This window comes from Typopeltis vanoorti, chromosome 12 (assembly GCF_054136105.1).
Source record: "Typopeltis vanoorti isolate ZY-2024b chromosome 12, IOZ_Tvanoo_1.0, whole genome shotgun sequence".
NCBI lineage: Eukaryota > Metazoa > Arthropoda > Arachnida > Uropygi > Thelyphonidae > Typopeltis > Typopeltis vanoorti.
The window spans coordinates 45,095,713-45,119,385 of record NC_143560.1 but is presented as its reverse complement, the minus strand read 5'-3'; the positions used below and the strand labels follow the sequence as shown (position 1 = coordinate 45,119,385).

Sequence of the window (23,673 nt, the reverse complement as noted above, 5' to 3'; positions counted from 1 at the left end):
TTTATTTTCCTTTTTATTGATGGCTTTTATGAAAGCTCTACTTCAATTATCTGGAATTGACTTGGTCTTCTGAATTTTGCAGTGAAGCCACTGAAAAACTTCTTTTCCCCTATATATCTGAATTTTTTTGAATCATCTGTTTCAGTTGCCTTTCCGCATTTTAGAGATGCCTTTTTCTACTTCTTAGTTGATATGTACTCATGTTTTGCATTCCTATTGAAAATTTCCTACTACTATTCTCTCACTGTTGTTTTGCTTAACAGTCTTTCAAAATAATTACTCCAGTCATCTAGGATATTCTTACCCTCATTTTGTTGTCACCTTTATCATCTTTGATTCCTTTTACAGTACTTCTTCCTCCATTTCTAACTTTTCAATAGTCTCCAGAATATGTTCCCCTTCATGACATTTATGTATTTTTACCAAAGTCTTCTTATGACTTTTGTTTAGCTACACATTGCTTGACTTCTTACATTTTCTGAGTATTTTCTCAAGTGACAGTCAGCATGTGCTCTGAGAAAATACTCAGAAAATGTAAGAAGTCAAGCAATGTGTAGCTAAACTTTTGTTTAGCTACACATAGTATTCAAGAAACTTTTAATAGCTTTCTTGTCCATGACTATCTTTTTAATTTCCTGAGTCTACCATGGAGTTCTGAATTTTCTATCCTTGCAGACAACTTTGCCACGGGCCTCTCTGGCTGAATCAGTCAATTTGTTCTTCTGAGTTTGCTACTGAGTGTCCAAAGTATGGTTGTTGTCTTTAAGCTTTCATTTTTTCTTCAATAGTATTTGTATAGTTGAATCTACATTTCACCTGCAAACGATACTCAATTTTGATTCTTGTTAAAACTTTCTTGTATATTTCTTATTTCAATATAACATGATATTGGATATCACTCACAGGATAGATATGGAAAAAACCACCATGCCCCATCACAGTAAATTTAAAAATGATAGACCATTTGTGGAATCTGCAGCTGCACTCAGTAATCAACTGGATTTAAATAAATATGGATGCAAGAAACTTCCCAAAATATGGGAGACAATCCTCAGAGATCCCAAGTTACAACCTAGCCTCCCTGCTACTAATGCCCAGTGATCCACCTGGATAGGACTTTAGGGTCAAATTCAAGTGTTTCATTTATTATTGTGTTTCCTGTGTGTGTGTGGATGTGTCTTATAAATGTTCATTTGAGCTCCCTAAAGATGTCTCAGTGACTGAGATGAAATATTGGAAGTATTATAATAGTTTTTAATCCTTTTTTAGTGTTTGCTGTTAATACTCCATTAAACTTCCAACATGATAGATGCCATTGTTACATACTTGAAACAAGGAAATATTTTTATTTTGGATGTGCAGAAAAAAATATGCATATTGAAACAAATTTCACAAAAGAAGAATGTATTTTTATAGGCATGTTGTGTACATTTTCTGTAAATGTATAGAACAGTTCTTAGAAAATGTATGTAACAATTCTTCTTATTTCATGTGGTTTTCATTAAACTTGGTTAACTCTATTGCAGTGCTCCTAAAAAAAAAAAAAGAGTTAGTCATGAAAAAAGATTCTATTATGGTAGCTGGAATGAAAGATTTGGCAACCAACTATTAGAATTTGGTTTTATTCTCAATCAGAACCTGATAATTCGAAAAATCATTGACATTGTTTGCCATTGCTATATATGTGAGTGGTCTGAAAAGTTCTCGGCCTCAACCATAAATTGCAACACTATTGGTAAGATTTTTTTACTAAGTTGGTACATCTGTCCTAAGCATTGATGTGAAATTGCAAGTCATTCTATCAAGTAGTTTTTTTTATACAGCTGTTGGAAACTAAAGTGTTGTCTGTATCCCTTGAAATGGATAAAATTGAGTATCGTGTGGTTATAAAATTCTTTGTAAAAGAAGGTTTAACATCAAAAGAAATTCATTCGAAGTTCATGAAAGTTTATGGGCACTCTTCTCCTTTGTTTTTGACAATTAAGAAATGGGCTACCAAGTATAAATGTGGCCGTACCAGCCTTGATAATGATCCACATGAAGGACGTCCAAAAAGTGTAACAACACCAGAAATCATTGATCAAGTGCACGATATGGTATTGGATAACTGTCAAGTCAAAGTGCATGAAATTGCAGAGACTATAGGCATTTCAAAAGAACATGTAGGATACATTTTGCATAAAAATTGCAAATGAAAATCTCTGAACAGTGCTTGGAGCTTTTTAACAAGAATAAAACTGTCGTGTGTCAATTTATTACTGTGGATGAGACTTGGATTCACCAGTACACACCAGAATCCAAACAGCAGTCAAAACAGTGGACAGAAGCCGGTTGTTCAGTGCCAAAGAAGACAAGGTCGTGGCATCGGTGTTTTGGGATGCTAAAGGCTCCCTCTGACTTCTATGTCTTCCCAAAACTAAAACTCTTCCTCGCTGGTCAATGTTTTTCTTTGAATGAAGAGGTGATTGCAGCTGTAGAGGGTATTTGCAGATCTTACTGAGAACCACTATAAGGACAGGATAATGGTGCTGGAGCATCACTGGAATAAATGTTAGTCTTAAGGGAGATTATGTTGAAAAATAAAAATAATTTTGAAATTATAAATTCGTTTTTCATTGTTAGGCCAAGAACTTTTCAGACCACCCACATATTTATAAACAATTTTTTTTAGAAAAAATACATTTTGAGTAAAATGTTATGCTGATTTCACTCCCTAGGGGCATATGTTCCCCAAGACCTTGTCCATTTTACATGCCCATTCTTGCTTCTTACTCCTTTCTTTTGTGTCACTGGTCTTTTCATCTGATTGTTCCTCTCATTCCTTCCACCCAGTTACTTGTCCGTGCAGGGATGTGACATGCATTCCATGTCACATTCTCTGCTTGCCTTCTTTTGTATGCACTTTTACTTTTTTCATTTTTTCCTCATTCACTTTCTTCCTCCCATTACTCAATCTCCTAACGATGGCCACTCCAAAAGTTTCACATCAAACTTATTCAAATGCAGCTGATCACTGTTATACAGTTCACTCCATCCCCTCATGCATTTACACAAGCTGCATTTGTGTAAATGTATGGAGTTCCTAACTCAGTTTCCACTATGAATGATAACCTGCCTGCTTGCATACACCTTATATCCAGTGCATCAGTTACCTTCTTTATCTTCGCTCTTCTGAATCCACCTGATGCATGCATGTCATTTCTTTTCACAATTTCACCAGCTCAGCTTTCGATTCTTGCACATCTCTTGCATCCTCTTGTTCACAACTGCTCACAACTAAACCAGCCTTGAACTCTGTTAAAGTTTACAATAATTATAATTTTTTATGTTATTTTTCCAGATTGTGCAAGCCATGAAAGAAAAATGCCAGTTATATGAAGAATCAAGCCTTCCTCAAGATTCATTTGAAGGTGTTGACCCAAAGGAATGGGTAAAACTTTTTTTGTATATATATATATATATTATAAAGTATTATTATTTTCTTGAGCATCTCCATGGTGTTAAAACATTCATTATGGGAGGAGGCCTGTTATTCACACAGTACTTGTCATACTTCTCCTTGAATTCATTCACCAATGAAGCTCTGACAACCCATTCTACCCATTCACAACTCTCCAAGCAAAAAATCTAGTTCTCACACCCTTACTAACCAGACTGTTATACAATTTCCAAAGGCAACCCCCTTGTTTTCTCCCTTTCTGCCATGTATTGAAAAAAAGTTTTGTGTGTCAATCCTTTAAACCCCTTTATCTTCCTTTTTTTTTTCTCCAGCTATCAAGTAGCCTTTGTAATCCGGATATCTTCAGTTTGTCCTTGTAGAAAGAATTCCATAGATCTATTATAATTTTGGTCACTCATTTCTAGATTCACTCCATCATTGAGGAATCCAAGCAACCAGATCTGTGCACAGTAATCAGACGCAGCCATATTAAAGCTTCATAAAGAGGGATAATAACTTCCTTATACTTGCTTGTCAGCATGGTCTTCAACATCCAAGTAATCTGTTGAGCTGTTTTTGGTCACCTTTGCAATATGCTCTCTGAACTTTAATTCCCTGCCCACAATCGCCCACAGATCCCTCGTCGCATTAATTTTCTATAGTCCAGTTCCATCAATGCAATAATTAGCCTGTGATCTCATGACCTTACACTTTATCCCATTGAACTGGTGGCTATTGTTTTTGCACATGCTACCATCTATTTTAGTCATCCTACATGCTCTCTATCATCATCATTGACTGTCGCCCTTTCCAGTTTTGCATCATTAACAAACAACTGGATATTTCCTCTTAATTTATTCCTATATCATTGATGTACAAATTAAATAGCATATAGATTTAATGCATGACTTTTTAAAAAGCCTTTATTTCTCATTTGAAGCTTATCAACTATGTGTATAATTCATTTGAATCAAATAGAAAACAGAGATAAGAAAGCCATTGAGTCTCGATATCAAACTTGAATGGGAAAATCATATTTAGATACTTTTAAATGTTTTGTGTTATCATCTTTGCCCTAGTCGGTGAGAGTAATCTTGACTTGTAGAATAGGCAGATATGCAGCAATATCAAGTAGCAAAAAATTTATGTAGAATTATAAGGCAGATGATTATAATAATCTTAGAAACCAGCTTTGTTTCTAAGATGGTTCCATGGATGGAAGAATTTGAATGAGGATCAGTAAGCAGTAAAGGAACTAGTTAAGAAATATTTGTTAGTGACAATGGCAGATTGCATATCTTATTTAATAGACAGAATGATTTGAAATAAAGTGGATAACTAGGGAAATGAAAAAGGAACTACTGATGAAAAAGAAGTAATAAAAGAGAGCAGTGAAGAACAGTTGGAATGGTTGGCTAGTATAGTAAGGAAGGCAGAATTGGAATATGAGAGAAGACTAGTGTTACAGGAAAATCCTAAGAAATTTTTTCGTTATTTGGCCAGTAGAGGAAAAAATGATTCTTGATGAATGACCTTTTATGGAGATAGAGATTGAGTGACCAATGCAGACAACATAATAGCCTTGTTTAATGATCACTTTATTGGGTATTTCACTCTGATAAAGCAGGTTTTATACCTAGACTCTAGAAATTAAAAAGGTGAAGGAATTAAGAGAATGTATTTCGAATACTAAATACTCTAAGACAGTGAGAGTGGATGGAATTTTGCTACATATTTTAAAGGGGTGTGATATGGAACTATAAGTGTCATTGACTGGCTGTTTAAGGAAAGTTTTGCAACTGGATAATTTCCTAAGTAGTGGAGATAGGTAAGATAGTGCCATGAGGGTGACAGTAGAATGAAGGCATCACACTACAGAACAGTTAATATTTCTTCTGTGACTATTAAGATTTTGAATAAATTAGTAAGAGATTATATACAGCATGTAAGAGCAGTTGATGAGGATAAGGCAGATATTGCCATTTTTATGCATGTTGCAAAGGCATTTGAGATAATACCATATAATAAATTGCTGCTTATGTTGAAAGTTTGGGTTTATATATTAGGTTAGTGTATTAGATTGGAAATTGGCTGTCTGATAGATATCAGTTGCATATGAGCAGCAGGATCAGGGAAGGTATAACAGAATCAGAGAAAAAGGGTGAACAGTAACAGTCCTAGAGCCCTATGAATTTCCATAGGGCTCTAGGACTGTTACTGTTCACCCTTTATGTCAGTGATGTTGCCCCTTTATTGATACTGGATTGCAGACAGAGAGAGAGAGATACTCAATTGTTTTCAGATGATGCAAAGCTGGGGAGATTCATCTGTATTAGAGCTGATGTTGTTATTCCTCAGGAAGATTTGAATAAGCTGAAAAGGTGAGGGAATGTTCTGACAGTCAGTTTATGTAATTAAATGTAAAGTCTTGGAATTTGAGATCCACAGATGGGAGGCTGCATACTCTGTTGGTGGAACTCTACTGGAGGAAATGGAATGGGCAAGAGATCTTGGGTTGATAGTTACTAGAAATTTAAAATTCAGGGAACATATTCTGAATGTTGAGAAGACCATCCAGAGAATTGCTGCAAGAGAGCAGAGGATGTTAGGTTCCATTGTATAAAGTCCTGATGAACATCACATCTGGATTATTGTGCTTAGATCTGATCATCTGGATATTCAGAGTTTGGTATAGAAGAAGATATAGTTGAGACATCTAAACTGTGGAGAGGTATTTACCAAATTGATGCTGGAGAGAGTGTGTGGGCTTCACATACTAGAAGACAGAAGAAAACTCTCCACAGTTAAATTCACTAACAGAATCAGGAGCCAACAACAGCATCATATCTCACTCAGGACTTTTGATGCTTGGACAAGAAACTCTAGACTAAAGAGATAATCTACTTTACAATATGATCATGAAATTTGAAAACAGATTGACTTAGAGCACCTGTCTATTGGAATAAGCAAAGAGCCATTTTTTTCCACTATTCTACCAAAAAACACAATGATAAACTTAAATATCCTAGAACCTTGTTCAAAAAAGGATTCACAGCAGGAAATAAAAGGACTTGACACTATACATCACTTAAATAATCTAAACCATGTCATTGCCTACACTGGTGGATCATCTGATGAAGCACTCAACCAAGGAGGTTTTTCTAACTCTACCTGGAGGCGAGGAAACCCAAATCAAAACCACAGCTAGCAAAATAGCTTCAAACTTCACTTGTGAATTAAAAGCCATACAAACAGCTCTCAAATTCTATCTCTCAAATCCAGTAATAAACATTACAGAAGGAATAACCATCTACAGCGACTCAAAATCTGCACTTGGGGCATTAAAAAATGGAAAAACAAAATTCACACAGGAAATTCATGAATTTAAAGTTGTTAGTAGTTTATGAATTTCCTGCGTGAGTGAAAAATATGAACTGTACACTGCAATGGATACCAGCCCATGTAAATTTGAAGGCAATGAAAGAGCAAACAGACTAGCCAAAGAAGCAAAATACTTACCTCAAAAATTACACCCTTTGATTAACGGATGCTAACTCTGTCGCCAAAATAAGATTGGTAAAACAAACTATCAAGAAGAAGAATAAAATCAGTGAAATTAATGAAAATAGAGAAATAACCACAGTCATCACCAGACTAAGGATGAAACATTTTAAAAGCATGAGAATTCAGTCAGACAGTAGTAAGAGCTATGAAACATGCAAGAACTGTCCAAGAATTGAACTAACACCTGTCCATATCTATTCTTGTCCAGCAATTGCTGCTGCTCTACAGAAAATTGACAATAACCCTAGAGAAAAGCTCTACTCCATCAAAGTTCAACAAATCCACGGTCATATCTAGAAGCTCTTCAGTGAACTCGACAAAAACAACATCCTTTATCCAAATGTAAGCAAACAAAGTTTGTGTGTGAAGTCACTTCACAAATGGGTTAGTTGTGTATAGAGGCTAATGACTTCACATCAATTGTGAAGTCATTAGCCTCTATATACAAGTTGTGAAGTGACTTCACGGGGAAATTTTGTTTGCTTACGCTTGGATAAAGGATTAAACTAAGAATATAATTTCTTGGCATCTTTAATTTATAGTATAACCAAGTGAAAGAACTTTCAACATCTATCTCTAATTAGTAATAAGGCATGACACCTTTTGACTACTTGTATATGGAAATATGGCTTCTTCATTACTTCAACCTTGGCATCATTTTTGGGTCTGGCTCCTACTGATGAGACCTCAATAAAGTTTGACACCTGTCAGGATAGTGGCCCTTTTCATAATGCTTTGCATTATACATGTCCATAAGGCATTGTTTCTCAACCTTCTTTCATGTGTGCCCCATTTTTAATATTAGTTTTTGTGGCATCCCCCCCCCCCCCCTTGCAGTTCTTGTTTTGAGACACTGACAGTTAAAAAAGTTAGCAAAAAAAAAAAAAAATAGAAATTAATTAAAATTTTTAAATATTCATACAAATTTAAATATGTCATCAAATCTTTCAAAAATTGTATAGATCTGGCATCACTGGACAGATCATCGAATTGTATCAGCCTTTTGGAAACATTCGTGATTTTATCATGGGAAGTCTCGAATGTTTTGGAAATGTTTCTTTGAGTATAAATAAGGCTTGAAATGGCAAGATGGCAGTAACACTACAACAGTGACCAACAGTGAGAAGTTGATGGTCGGTGTTATTTTACTCATATTCACAATGACTGTGATACACAGTATAAAAACAATCATTTCTAGTGTAGAAAAATGGATAAATTTTTAATTAGATGTAGCGGGCATCTGACGACTGTGGAGCGTCGATGTCAGCAAATTCAGGTTCACGGAATATCACTCCAAAAGTAAAATCAAGAAAGTATGCAGCAGAATATATAGATTTTGGTTTTACGAAGACTGAAGTAAATGAAGAAATGAATGAAGAAAGACCACTGTGTGTTATTTGTTCAAAAATTTTGACGGCTGATAGCATGAAACTGAGTAAACTCAAAAGACATTTGGAAACACTTCATAAGGAATATGTTAACAAACCTCAAGAGATCTTTGCTGCCAAACTGAAATGTTTTGAAAAACAAAAATCTAGCATTAAAAAAAGCTTTGTCTGTAAATGAAAAGGCTTTACTAGCTTCTTACAAAGTTGCATATAAAATAGCTAGGTGCAAAAAGCCCCACGCTATCGGAGATGATCTAATTCTGCCAGCTGCGATTGATATTGTGAAAACTATGCTTGAAGAAAGTTTTACTAAACAACTACAGTGCATACCTCTATCAAATGATATTGTTGCTCGGTGAATTGATGTTATATGTGATGATATGCAGCAACAACTTTTGTTGAAGCTTTGTGACCAATTATTCTCAATTCAGCTTGATGAGGATTGTCATTTAATTGCTTATGTTTGATTTTGTGATGGATTATCAGCAGTTGAAGAGTTATTGTTTTGTAAATCAACAGAAAGAAGAGCCACAGCACCTGGATTGTTCAAAATATTGGATGATTTTATATGCAAGGCAAATATACAGTGGAAAAATTGTGGAATTTGCACTCATGGTGTTTGAGTTATGTCTGGAAGGTTTAAAAGTTTATGAACCCTTGTGAGGGAAAAATCTCCACAATATATTTTGACATATTGCATAATTCATAGAGAAGCTCTTGCTGCAAAGGAAATGAGTCCTGGTCTAAACATTGTATTGAGAACAGTTATAACCGTGGTGAAGTATATAAAAATGAGACCCTTAAAATCAAGACTGTTTTCTGAACTTTGCAAAAGACATGGCTGGAGTGGAACATTCATCATTACTGTTTTACTGTGAGACAAGATGGTTATCACAGAAAATGTTTACAACGTGTTTACGAATTAAGAGACGAAATAGCTATCTCGGAAGAGGAAAATCACAAAGAAGATTTTATATTTCATCACAAATAAGTTTAGACCACTTATTTGTGATGAAATTGAGCTACTTGGTAGATATATTCGAGAAACTAAATATATTAAACCTGCAACTCCAAAGAAAAAAATACACTTATCTTAAAGATGAGTGACAAAGTTAATGCTTTTTGTAAAAAAACTAGAGTTATGGAACAAAAAGGTAAAGCAACAAAAATTAGAAATGTTTTCAAATGTGGATGAATTTATCAAAACCTACAAGGCAGAAGAGCAACACATCAACGTTTTATTTGCAACTATTGAAAATCATTTAACAATGTTGACAAAGAATTTTAGAAACTATTTTATAACTGACGACAACATAATGGCAATGTATGAGTGGGTTAAAAACCCATTTCAAATTACCTGTGAAGGTTTCTCAATTGAAGAGGAACAATTTATAGACTTCATGTCAAGTGGCAAAATCAAAAGAATTTGTATCTAAATTGCTTGTTGAATTTTGGTCATGATGAATTTTCTGCTCTAAAGTCAAGAGCTTTTTTGTGCATTTTTGCCATTTCCAACATCTTATCTTTGTGAAATTGGGTTTTCTGCAGTGGTTACCTTAAAAACAAAATATACATCTCAGTTAAATATAGAAAGAGAACTAGGAGTGTCAATTTCCAATGTATCACCATCATATGAAAAGCTTTGCTCTGCAACACAGATCCAAGGAAGCCATTAATTTTCAGATTCATTGTTATCGTTTAGTTTTAATTAGTTCCTCGGTATATTTTGCAATATTGATATGTTTCTGTAAGCGTAACTGGTTTATTCAATACAGTGGATTTTACTATTTTATTTTCAGAGAGTGTATTTTATGTTTTTGTTTTTATATGGTGTTTGTTTCAATACAGTAGTTTTTCAGTTTTTCCTTTGATTTTCACTTTCTTTGCACCCCTCCCCCAAAAGGGGATGTGCCCCATAGGTTGAGAATCACTGCCATAAGGATATGTGCTTTGCATTATGGGATATTAAGGCAGTTGATCTGAAGTCATTAGCCTCTGTATACAAGTAGCCCAGTCGTGAAGTGACTTCACTTGTAAGCTTTGCTTGCTTACACCTGGATAAAGGATGAAACCAAGTATATAACTTCTTGGCATCTTTAATTTATAGTATAACCAAGTGAAAAAAACTTTCATCATTATTCTCCATTATGATTGCATTTTTTAATAAAGTGACAAGAGCAGTTGATGAGGGAAACGCATATACTGCCATTTTTTTTGGATTTTTCAAAGGCATTTGACAGGATACCACATTGATAAGCTGATGTTTAAGTTGCAGCACATGGGATTAGATGTTGGGTTAGTCAACTGGATTCAGGATTGGCTGTCTGATAGGTATCAGAGAGTTGTGTATGTTGGGGCAATATCAAGGAGGCAGAAAGGTACAAGTGGTGTTCCACAGGGCTCAGTACTGGGACCTGTATTGTTTAACCTTTATATCAATGACATTGTCAATGGATTGCAAGGGGATATGCAGCTGTCAGATGATGTGAAGCTGGGAAGGATTATTAGTAATAGTACAGATGTGACAGCCCTGCAAGAGGATTTGAATAAACTAGACAGATGGGTAAATGAATGGGGGTGTTGAAGTTCAGAATACATCGATGGAAGGCTGCATGCTTGATTGGAGGAGCTATACTGGAGGAAGTAGGGGAGAGGAGGTCTAGGAGTGATGATTGATTGAAAACTGAAATTCAGGGAGTATATTGTAAAGGTGGTGAAGGTAACCCAGAGGATTGCTGATACTGAGAAGGACGCTGACCTGCAGAGATAGAATACTTATCATTTTGTTGTATAAGACCCTGATCAGACCACACTTGGACTATTGTTCTCAAATTTGTTCCCCAGGATTTGAAGGGGATAAATTAACTGTGGAAAGGGTACAGAGGCAGATAACAAAGATGGTTTCGGTACTGTACAATATTAGTTATGAGGATCGGCTAAGGGAATGTGGACTGCAGAGTTTGGTGGATAGAAGGAGAGGTGATATGATCGTGACTTTTAAACTGTTGAGAGGCAGTTACAAGGTGGACACTGGGGAGTTCTTTCACTTGGTGGAATAGCTGGAAGGAGCGATGACAAGGGAGCCTTCCCTGGAAGTTACAAAAGGAAGCTGTGAGCAAGATGGTGAGGAGTGGTTTCTTTGCATGGAGGGTGGTTGAACTGTGGAATGCATTGCCTGATAGAGTGGTGAGAGCAAGAACGGTCAATGAGTTCAAGGAGTGGTATGATAGACTTTGTGTTTCCTATGAAGGACCTCCCATGATGAGTCTCTTGACTCCATGGAGGCCTGAATAATAATAATAATTATTACTATTATTATTTCCAGAGGTCAGGCTGGGTAAATGATTCACAAAACATTTAGATTCATCTCACTTTTGTGTAGTGTCATGTAGCTTGTTTCCTGTATACATGTATGTTTTTCTGATGATGACCTCAACATAGAGGTTGAAACATAGAATATTATTTTCTTAATTATAAGTAAAGTAATTATTCTAACACATTTGTTGTATCTCCATAAATTCTTCACCATGAATACTGACCACTGTGTAACCTTAAAAGAACTATCATGTCCTTCTGATGAACTTTAACTCTCTCTGCACCATTATCCCCAAGTCTCTAGCCTCATCAATTTTCTGCAATCCAGTACCATTAATGTGATACACGGTATGCAATGTTTTCATTCTGAAGTGCATAGTGTTACATTTTGCAATATTAAATTGACAATCATTATTACAGGATATCCAAATCACCTTTATCAGTTATGTTACTCTCCAGTTTTGCATTATCAGCAAACAAATGAATATCCCCACCCCCAAATCTTTTCCTATATCACTGATATACCAATTAAAGAGTAGTAGCCCTAGTACAGAATCCAGAGGTATTGCACTAGTCACCCTCATTCTTCTACATTCCACTCCACCATATACTACTTTCTGATGACCATCTGTAAGTCATCTCCACCTATCCATGCTAAATATATATATATATATCCATTCCCATTTGCTCCAACTTTTGTAATAGTTTTTCCATGTAGTATTCTGTCAAAATGATTTTCCAGAGTCCACAATATCATTGTGTATTATTTATCCAGTTTCACTGTCACTTTATTATAAAATGTGAATAAATAGGGTAAGCCAGGGACTTACCCTTTACAAAGCTGTGCTGCCCACTGTAGAATATTGTATCCCTATTCACCACTGTTGGTTTTTTCCTTTAACCAACATTTCCAATACTTGAACAACCACTCCTGATATATTAATTGGTCTGTAGTTTGCTACCTCTGTCTTGGAGCCACCTTTATGTAATGGAACTATCTTACCCTCTTTCCACTCCCTTGGAACCTTGACAGAGCTGAGACTTAGATTGAACAGCGTCATCAGAGACATTGCTAATTCTCTTGCACATTCATGTAGTATACAGGCTGACATGCCATCCAGTCCCACTGTTGTATTCTCATTGATATTTTTCAATATGCCAAATGCCTCCTGTTCATCTGTCTCAGTTTGAGATGCATCTCTCTCTCATATTAGCAACTGCAAAATCTTCTGGATGATATTCTTGGGATATTCAGTTGTCAGATGAACCTTTGCAAAATGATCACGCAGTAGCTCAATTATTTCATATGTCTCTGTCACCTTCCTACCATCACTGATTGAAGTCAACCTCCCATAGTCATTTTTCTTCTTGCTACATAATGAAAAAACACTTCTGGACTAACTTTGGCCTGCTTAGCTAATTTTCTCTCTCTTGACTATTTAGTACTGCTCATGAATATGCTGATCACCTTTTTCCTTATATTCCCTCTACAGTGGTGGTGGTGGGTTTTTTTTTTTTTTTTTTTTTTTTTTTTTTTTTGCATTTCTTGCTTTATATTGCTACTCATCCACTTAATCCCCACTTGGTTTATCCTCCTGACCTTGGGTATGCAATCTGATACTGCTTCTCTCACATGGTCTCTGACCACTTCCCCTGCACTCCCGACATTCTTTTCATGTAGCTTCTCAAGCTATGGTACTGCTCCATGATGACTTCTAAGTCTGTCATAATTACTAGCTTTATAGTTCAACATAAATTCTTTCTTGAGAGAAAGAATTCACATATTTAGCAACCTCCCAGAACTAGACTACATGGTAGCCACTCTCACCAATTAGAGGTGGAATATCTACCTTGGCTATGGATATATCTTCTGATGCTATTACCAGATCCAGTACTCTCAAACCCTTGGTTCTCTTTATTTATATTATTTAAAAGAATAATTATATCACTGAATACAATAATTGATGAATGGAGAAATTTGAATGTAAATATTGCACTTTTTATTGTCATAAGACATTTCTTTATTTTTAGGATGATGATGATAAATGAAAATTCCACTGCCCATCTCCTGAAAGGTGCTATCACAGAATTAATGCTCCCTGAAGTACTCATGACTCCTTATAAGGAATAAAGAAATTCCACATTTGTACAAGAGTTGAGACCAAAATCATTATGCAAAAAAATAAAAATAATAATAAACTGTCACAGAAAAATGTTGATTATGATAGAAAATATTAATTCATTTTGAGCATCTCACTTTTCATTTCCAGATAGAAGATGAATACAACTCATAATTTTTGCACAGATATGGTCGCTTAATATTTTTCTGAAGCAGATGCAAAGATTCTGATGTTTTCTATATTTTAATAATAAATATTTATTTTTTAAACAAAAATGTTTTGGATAAATGTTATAAATATTGCTCAGTATAATTAATCATAGAAGTTGTACATAGTTGTTTCTAAATTTTAGAAGTGCATTCTTAATATTTATAGCTATGTTAAATTACTTTAGATAGAAACTGCTCTCATCATAGTGAACTCTTAGGGACCAAAAGAATAGCTTATATTATATTGAAGAGTGTGCTATAGCAAATTTCCTTCAAAATTGCATTATTGCTATAAGATGTTAACTCTGATTTTTCTTTAGTTTGTTATAGTGAGTGAGTTTGCTATAGTGAGAATAGTAGTAATTATATAAATGCATTACTTATTCAGCACTCATTAACTAATTGAAGAAATGTCTTTTGGGAGATAGGTATTTAAAAATTCCATCATTTATGGAATTTGAAATGAAAATCATAATTTAAGTAATGTTCCTTTCAAGATTTTATATACTCATAAGATTTTGCCTACACGAACTCATCCGAGTTGAAATATTTAAACATTTTCACTGTCTTTGACATTTAATCTTCATTATTTAATTTAATGAATATAAAACCATTTTTGTATCTGTATTTATATATCTACAATTAAATAGAATTGCATCATAGATACAACTATTCCATTCAAGGGTTTGGGGTTTATTAGATGTATGATAAAAATAAATAATTATTTCTACAAAAAATTTCTAGTTTTAGTTTGTAAAGGCATTTTATGATGCAATTCTGCGTAATAAATGCAAGCAAAACATAATTAAAGTATTCAGATAAAATTTAATCTTCTGTTATGCATTTTTGCTTTATATCTTAGCATTTTTAATTTTAAATGAGTGCTTAAATTTTTCATTTCTGTTATAAGATGACCTCACTATAAATAAGACATTTCACTCAGTGATACATTGAGTATGAAATTCCAATACAAAATGATAGGGTGTTACAGATATCATTCCAAAGAACTTTTATTACTATTATTATGTATGCTGCTCCAGGAAGTGTAAGAATGCATCATGGAAGGGATATTTTAGTCACTCATACTTAAATACTTGTCATATCTATCTTTAAACATATTCATTGAAGTACGCTCACATCCAGAAGTAACCTGTCCTGCACTCTCACCACTTACCATGATTACCATGAAAAGAATCTGGACTTCACATGCTTTTTAGCCACTCCCTTAGCCTATTTCCAGGAATTACCCCAAGTTGTGCATGCACCACTGATAATCTGCAGAATCTTACTTACATCGATACTGTAAGTTTCCCTTGTTGTTGTATGTAAAATGTATGTAAGATTCCATAAACTAGTTATCATCTTGGTTATCTTCCTCTTTTTCTTTGCAACTGTCTCCCCTTCTCCTGAGAACTAACGTGAGCTATTTCATTTTTTCTACCAGCTAATTAAAGTGTAGGGGTGCATTGCTAAGGCGGTTAAAGTCATTCCCATCAGTGCACTGTTAAATAGAATGCTATCTGTAAGTTCCCCTTTCTGGTACCAGATAAGGTAATTATTCGCCTTAGCCATGTGGCCCCTAAACTTTAATTAATTGTTTACTATAATCCCCAAGTCTCTCAATTGATTGATTAATTATCGCAAATTCTCATTGATATGATACTCTGTCTTCAATATCATCAATAATACATAATTCATAATTATAACTTGAGAAACATTAAACTGATATTTATGATACTGAAAAAACTATCTTTTTGCTTATTTAGTACTATTGATAATAACATTATTATTTTCTCCATTTTAATCAAAAATATTTTTTTGGGAAAAATAAATTTATAATCTGTTGTAAATATTTAAAAAAAAAAAAAAAAAGGTGATTGATTGATAAAAGTAAACAGCTTATTTTTCTTCTCTGAAACAGGCAGGTAACTTTCCATTGTGCTTCCCTGGCACCAACCAGATCATGAAAATCATTTGTAGTCACTGCTTGATTTTCTGACTGTGGATTATATATATGTATCTGTGTGCAAACAGGTGGCAAAGAGTGGTAATATGGGGACATATAAGTTAGTAAAAGGATGTTGTAGGAGAGTAAGGAGTATGAGAAAACTAGATTTTTCTTATGGTGAAAAGAATGGGTTGTTAGTGTGAAGAGTGTTTTATTCATAATTAATTAATACAGAGACCATGAGGTGAGTATATTAGGAAAAACCAGTGTCCAACATAAAAAAAAGTCTGCCATCTCGATTGAACACTGGCCAACTCACCTTCAGATCTAAGGTGACAGAATATTGTACAAGCAAGCATCAAAGTCATGAGGTCATCATCCCTGAATTAGTTTAAAAGAAAGTATGATAAATATGATAAGCACTGTATGAATTAGATTGGGATTCCTGATATGAATCTCAAGACTCATTATCAGTATCCTAATAATAGTAATATAGTTACGAACATTGATAAATTAATCATATTGTCATTTGATCTAAAAAAAAAATGTTTTAAATTTGTTTGACCTATTTATCTCTCCTAATACCATATTTCAAGTATGAACAAAAATCATCTAGATGATTTCCATTATTCAGTGTGATAGCATGATTTTTTTTTGTTGTTATTGGACCTTCAGTTGTATAAAATTATGCATAGTTTCCAGGTGTGTTTACAGCTGATCTGATTTGGTTATAGTTCTCCAGGTTATTATTATTATTTTTTTTTATTATTATTAACAGATTTCTATGGATTCAGTAAACTCATCATAAGAAGTCACACTCACCCAGTAGCATCGTTGTTATGTTGTGCCTTAAACTTATTCAAACTCTTCTCATTCACTTTTCAGAAGTTCATGTGACTCACCCACAAGTCGCCATGTTAAAAAAAAAATAATGCTTATTGGTTTATACTGCATCCAGTAATGGCCTCTTATTCCTCCTCTATTCTAATGAACAATTCCTTCTGTAACTAGTACAATCTACTCACCAACTTAAGTGTATTATCTATTATCATCTCATCTCATCTCTCCTCTCCAAGTTCTGCAATTTACATTCCCTGAACTTTTTTTCGTAACTAACATTCCATAGTCTTGATATTGTCTTAGTTACTCATTGCTAGACCTCAGTTCAAATGAAAATTGCTTGAACATCACTGCATTGAACAGCTACCTCCTTACATGCACTTTAGTGCAATAATAGGAATTTGGTAATTCATACAGTTCATGCCATTGCTATCCATCTTAGATGGATTAATTCTCCTAGAGCAGGATTGATATAATAATATCTAATTTTTCATCTGAGTTTTGCATGCTGTTACACTCATTGGTGCAAAGTGCTTATTAAAGAATTCCACTATTTCTCTGCATTAGTCACTTTATTACCATCCACTAGTATTATTGATGAATTATAAATCGAACATTTTAATAGAATTACCACCCCTTGAAGGTACATGTCAGAAATTTGATGATGATGACCATTAAAAATAAAAATTCTATAATCATTCTTCATTTTACTTGCTACATATTGTAGTAACTTCCAATTCCCTTAGATTTCTTTTGGCCTGACTGGTCAATGTCCTTTCGTACTATTGCATTTTCCCTTCCTTTTTAAGCTTGTGGTTTTTTTGTATCCTATATATTATTCTCCTCCTGCATTGGGTTATTGCCTGCTGTTTCATACTTCATCCTTTAATACAACTAATTATTTTCATTGTTACCTTATTTATCTTCCTAACTCTTGCTGTCGTGCACTGCTTCTCACCCCATGATATTGAATCGTGGGATGAGAAACTATAAGGGAACATTTTATGGTTCCACATATATCCTTTATTAACTGTAAACTGTCCTTGCTTAGCCATCTCTCAAATTAGCAACTTCTAATCATTCTCACTAGCCAGTGGGCTTTTTACTATCTTGTATGCAATTACATCCTTTGAGACATCACTAAATTCAATTCTAAAACTTTGCGTTACTTCCATCAAATGCTGACTAATAGGTATGTAATCTCATAATTAAAATCTCCATTAGGATCATTTTCATTTTTCTTGTTCAATCAGTTTGCATAAACATGCCACAGGCATTGTCTTCCCCATTCCCAGGCCTAAACAATATTCCATTAGATATCCTATGCTATCCTATTTATCTCAATCTCACATCTAATAGTCTCTAAGTCATTACATGAACTGTCACTTCCACCTCCAGCACACACACAATTCCTCCAATAATTAATGCTATGCCTCCTACTACTCTTCTTTGTCTTTCTTATCTTCCAAGAAGAGTCTGTATTATCCCAACATTATCCCATATGAAAGTATGGAAAAAACTAACTCAGTCAATGCCACATACTCATTCCCATATTTCTGATATTTCTTGCATTAGTATGCAAATGTAACAGCCATTTGAAGACATGCAAGTAGCTATGCTTGCATCATTGCTCTCTTGTACTACCTCACCAGATCTAGTCAACCTTCTCTTTATATCATTATAATTTCATAACTTCCCTTAATATGGCTAATCCCACTCCGTTTGAGGCTACACTACCTCTAGCATCTTCTCTGACGTTATTTACTACATTGCCACACCTCTTGGTCCAGCCTGACTGGTCTTATTTTCCTGTTCTTTTTACATATTTACTTCCTTTCTCATCTATTTTTTACTCTCTCATTCCACAACTTTATCTTTCTAAGGTTCCTTAGTCTTTTCTTCACCATACACACTTTTTTTTTATCCTACTTCTCTCTCTCATTCAGTAACATCATTCCAAATGAAGAACATAAAATCCATCATTCAGCCATCTCTCTTAACCGCTCAACATTTTTCAACATTTTGTGAATTTAAGTCAACTCTATTGGGATGACTTAATGACTGAAATAATATCTAAACTTGAAAATAGTATGGTGTCTCATAAATGAAGTTTTTGATATATTTTTTCTACATAACCTGTATTATTGTTGTATTGCAGTATTTATAATATAGTATAAATTAGCATGAATGTATAAATTTAAATATGTATTATAATAATTTTTATAAATTATAACTCATTAAGCTGAAAGAACCAGTTTATATTATATATATATAGAATATGTAATTTTTTATTGATATCGGTGTACAATACTGCCTGGCTTTTAAAAATTCTTATTCATCATGACGAGCATTATATGAACATTATCTTGTATAAATATTCATCAATATACTGCTTTTTTATTCTTTCTCTTCACATTGCTTGTTGGTATGTCATCTGTTTATTACAGTATAATTTGAGACATACTCATTTCAGTATTGATCATAAACTTTAATTCTCTTGGTGTCTTTGACAATTCAGCCTAGTTCAGAACACCAAATGTTTCTATAATGGTATCAGACATAAGATGCAAGTTGGCATGACTAGTGACTGTTATGAAAAATTTCAAAGCATGTAAATTTGATGATGGCATGCTACTTTGTTTTGGCTTGCTTGTTTTTGGTGCATATTTATTGTACAAATTAATTTACAAATCAGTTTTTAGTTCAGTAGAAAATTGTATCAAGTGCCATAATTTCAGTGAAGAATTATAAGTATTTTTACTGAATTATTCAGCCTCACCATTCTTTTCTAAAATAGTTTGCTTTTTATCTCTGACTCTGCAATTCTTTTAGTAATATGCTTTATAAAAAATACATGACGTCTGCAGTAGTTTTTTACAATTATTTAAAATTAATGTTTTTGAGGCATTAAGAATATGAATAACTTATATGCCGATAAATAAACAATAGAATGAACTAAAATAGTAGTCACTGTGATGATTGAAACTTCAATGACTCATCTTAATATAAGGTATTTGAAAGTTTTGTGATAATAGTGTTAATGAAAGATTCTTTGAGAATGCAGTATATGTATATTTGTGTGACTCGAGTTTTGTAATTATATATATATGTTAGATAATTTTATATAAAAATGCTGTAATTTTGTGCCTCTTTAAGATCCTAACAATCTTGATGTAAATACTCATTTATGCTGTATAAATATTAGTTATATATGAATTGTGATTATTCTTCGAATAATTAAAGAATTTCTTCCACATATATAGTTTCCCATGAATTTTTCATGCAGAATTTCGATTCATGCCTTTATTAAACAGTCTAGCAAACAGATCTGAATAGGAAATCAGAAGGCTCATGAAAATTTCATTCAATAAGTAATATGGCTGTCATACTGCACCTGAAATTATTTCACAGTATCTACTTTCAGATATGGTAAAGTAAATTAGAGACTGAAATAATTTGTTCTGGTCACAACAGTCTTATGAAGATGTGATTTTGAGTTGCATAATTTTTGGTTCCAATAATAAATGTAACAAAACTCATTTCAGCCTTCTCTTAGTTATATGATCATAAGGTGACCATTGTCCATATATGCACACACATACACACACACCCACACAAACCTAACAAACATATCACAGTAAATAATCAGTACAACCAAATGATGGAGCAGGAGCCATGTTTTTAACTAATTAAGAAATCATAAGATTATGCTACTTGCCATAAAATATTCAAATAAACCAAAACACTTGGCAGTCAATATTTATCCTTTTGAAGTTATCCTGGGTATTTATTTCTGGTAAGTAATGTTTTTAAGAAAAAATATGGCATGTGAATAATTACTAAGTGTGTGTGTGTGTGTGTGTGTGTGTGTATTTTTTTTTGTTTCATGAAGAATTAAATGACTAGTACTGAGATTTAAGTAAAAAGGTTTTAATATAAACACACTACTAGTTTCAGCCTGTAACAGCCTTCTTCAGGTGACATTATAAAAGAAAAAACACTAAACATTGAGGGTTAAAAGACTATGAACAACATAGACAGTCTTTATACATAATTAGCATGAAAACGTTGTAGTTGTATTTGAAGCTGTTCTTTCGTTTGTTGCATTGTTGGGAGAGTGCGTGCTTGCTGCATCACGTGAACGCCAGTACATGATTACAGCTGAATGACTATCTGGGAGGTTGTAGCTTAAGTTGTTATTTAGATGAACAGGATTGAAGATGATTTCTCTAGATTCCACAATATATATATATATATATATATTTTTTTTTTTTGTTTGTTTGTTTGTTTGTTTACTCATCTGTTATTTTGGTTAAGTAGACCATTAAAAAACAAAGTAAACATAGCAGATTATGTGAGTGAAGAATGTGAACTCATTGATTCAAAAAACATGAGAATAGAAAAGTATCGTGAAAATTTCAAAAAAGCTGGGTGCTAAATTTGTAGGTATAAGTAAATGAAAAGCCAGTGCATTTGCTATGCAAACAATTTTCAGGGAGAATAAGAGTTTGAAAAAGTATTTTTTGTAAAGTGCATAATGAATTTGATAACAAATTACCAGTTGATAGCCATAATTGATATGAATTGCCTATCTGAAATCAGTTTCCAGATCAGAAGAGCAGCCTTGAGCACAATTTCTAATCTTGATATAGTAAAGGAAATTCTGCCTCAGAATTACAATTCAAAACAATCATATCCTGCAAAAGTGTAAAAGTTGCAGTTAAGCTGCAGTAAGTTGATACAGTGTCTAGTGCTGGATTTATCAGAAAACAAAACAGTTGCTTGAACATTTAGTCATACAACCAGCTGTGATATATATGCTCTTCAAGGTTTGCCATGGATGCAAAGTGCATATTAAAATTGCAATACCATGGATATTACATTCACATATAATGGATACTAAGTGCATAAAGAGTGATATATTTCATCCATATAGATGTTGATGTAGTTAAAGACTGCTTTTCGCTTGTGGTGGCTCAACCACCACAAGTGAAAAGCAGCTGATCTTTACTGATACAGTGCATTTAATCTTTTTAGGATTCAGTTAATGCCCTCCCCCCCCCAATCTTAAGATTTGCAAAGAAACTTTACTTTTGTGAGGTATGGTGCATTTGCCATGAGGTGGAATAAATCAGGATTTGTTGGGTTTGAATAAATGAGAAGCTAAGTTGATATTAATAAGGCAATGATAAGGTGAAAATATATCACCTTATATCATGATGATATATCACCATGCATTTTGAAGAACTGTGCCAGGGAGTTGACATTTGCCTTGACATATTTGCTTAATGAGTCTTACATTGGGTTAAGTTCCAAAGGAGTGGAAAGAAGGAAAGATTGTACCATTTCATAAGGGAGGCAACAGAACTCAAGCATCAAATTATAGGCCAGGCTATGTGTTTGTGGTTAAAGTGTTGGAGAGGCTAGCAAGAACCAAGATCTAGAAATGGGCCAACAACAGTGGCATTATCTTTGATGAACAACACAGATTTGCTAAAAGAAAGTCATGTTTTAGTAATCTGCTTATTTATTACACTAAGGTGACAGGTGCATGATGATAGAGATGGATACATAGTAGTATACTTAGATTTTGCAAAGGCTTTGATATATTACCACATGATAAGTTTGATAGTCAAACTACAGCAGATAGGGTTGGATATTAGACTAGTGCATTGGATTGGAGATTAGACATCAGTAAGTTGTGGGGGGGGGAGCAATATCCCAGAAGAAGAAAGTCTCCAGTGCTGTGCCTCAAGGGTCTGTTTTTAAGGCCATTGCTGATTGCTGTTTAACCTGTATGTTAATGATATTGGGTTAGATTTGAATGGAGATATTCAGTTGTTTGCAGATGATGTAAAGTTGGGAAGAACTGAGGAGAAAAATGGATGTTGTAGCCTTACAAGAAGACTTGAATAAACTGAGTGAGTGGGAGTATAGATGCCAGTTGAATTTTGCAAAAAGTAAGGTTTCAAAATTTGGAAAACAGAGATGGGATGTAGAATTTACTCTTAGTGGAGATATATTATTGGAGGTGGAGGAATATCTTGGAGTGATAGTGGATAAGGATCTAAAATTTAGAGGACATATTGTCAAAATTGTTATGGCAACACAACAAATTCTGGCAATGATGCATAGGATACTGACTTATAAAAGTAACAAGATTTTAGTTCAATTGTATTAGACCACATCTGAACTACTGTGCACAGACTTGGTCACCTGGTTTTCAAGAAGGATGAAGAGATACTGGAAAGAGTCCAGAAGCAATTGACTAAGGTACAGGGGTGAATGCTGGTCTTGAAATTCATTCTTTCTCTTGTTATCATTCAGGGAGTGAGAGGTGTGATTGAAGTCTGATTAACGGAATAATGAATTACTGACCATTTAAAACTATATATTTAGAAATGTATGTACATTTTATCATACAAATACAACATTTATTTTACAAATGATATTTTATCTTTTTCAATTTAGCTACTTGAATAAAAATTCTACCCTATGGTTCTTCTTTATGACCTAGTCAATAACATCGTCATAAAAAGTTGGTTGTAACTTAATTTTCCCAAGTAACGTGCACACTTGTAAAGGCTTGCTGAAGCTCACTGGCTAGAGCTACTTTGACTGTATGGCCTATGTTTAAGACGACATGAAGGGAGCAGAAATGGCTATGTGCATGCACGAAATCACAGTGCTGCTGCGAAGACTTGGAAGCTCCTACAACTGAGCAAGCCAAGGTAGCTTTGACTAGCCACGCAATCTTAAGACATCTTCTGTCTATAAAAATAAAAGCCTAAATGGAATGCTTATAAATGCATGCATTTATTAACAAATAAATATTACTTCTTTCTCAATT

At 33.9% G+C, this 23,673-nt stretch overlaps 1 protein-coding gene across 1 annotated transcript in view; it reads left to right on the top strand.

Moving 5' to 3' along the window:
* Positions 1 to 20,081, top strand: part of pod1 (coronin) — a 434,089-nt gene extending 414,008 nt beyond the window's left edge. The window contains exons 24-25 of the mRNA XM_090401146.1: positions 3,341 to 3,430; positions 13,738 to 20,081. Coding sequence (XP_090257272.1) covers positions 3,341 to 3,430; positions 13,738 to 13,755 — 108 coding nt within the window. The 3' untranslated portion in view covers positions 13,756 to 20,081. The remainder of the gene's footprint in view (positions 1 to 3,340; positions 3,431 to 13,737) is intronic.
* The last annotated feature ends 3,592 nt before the right edge of the window (positions 20,082 to 23,673 follow it).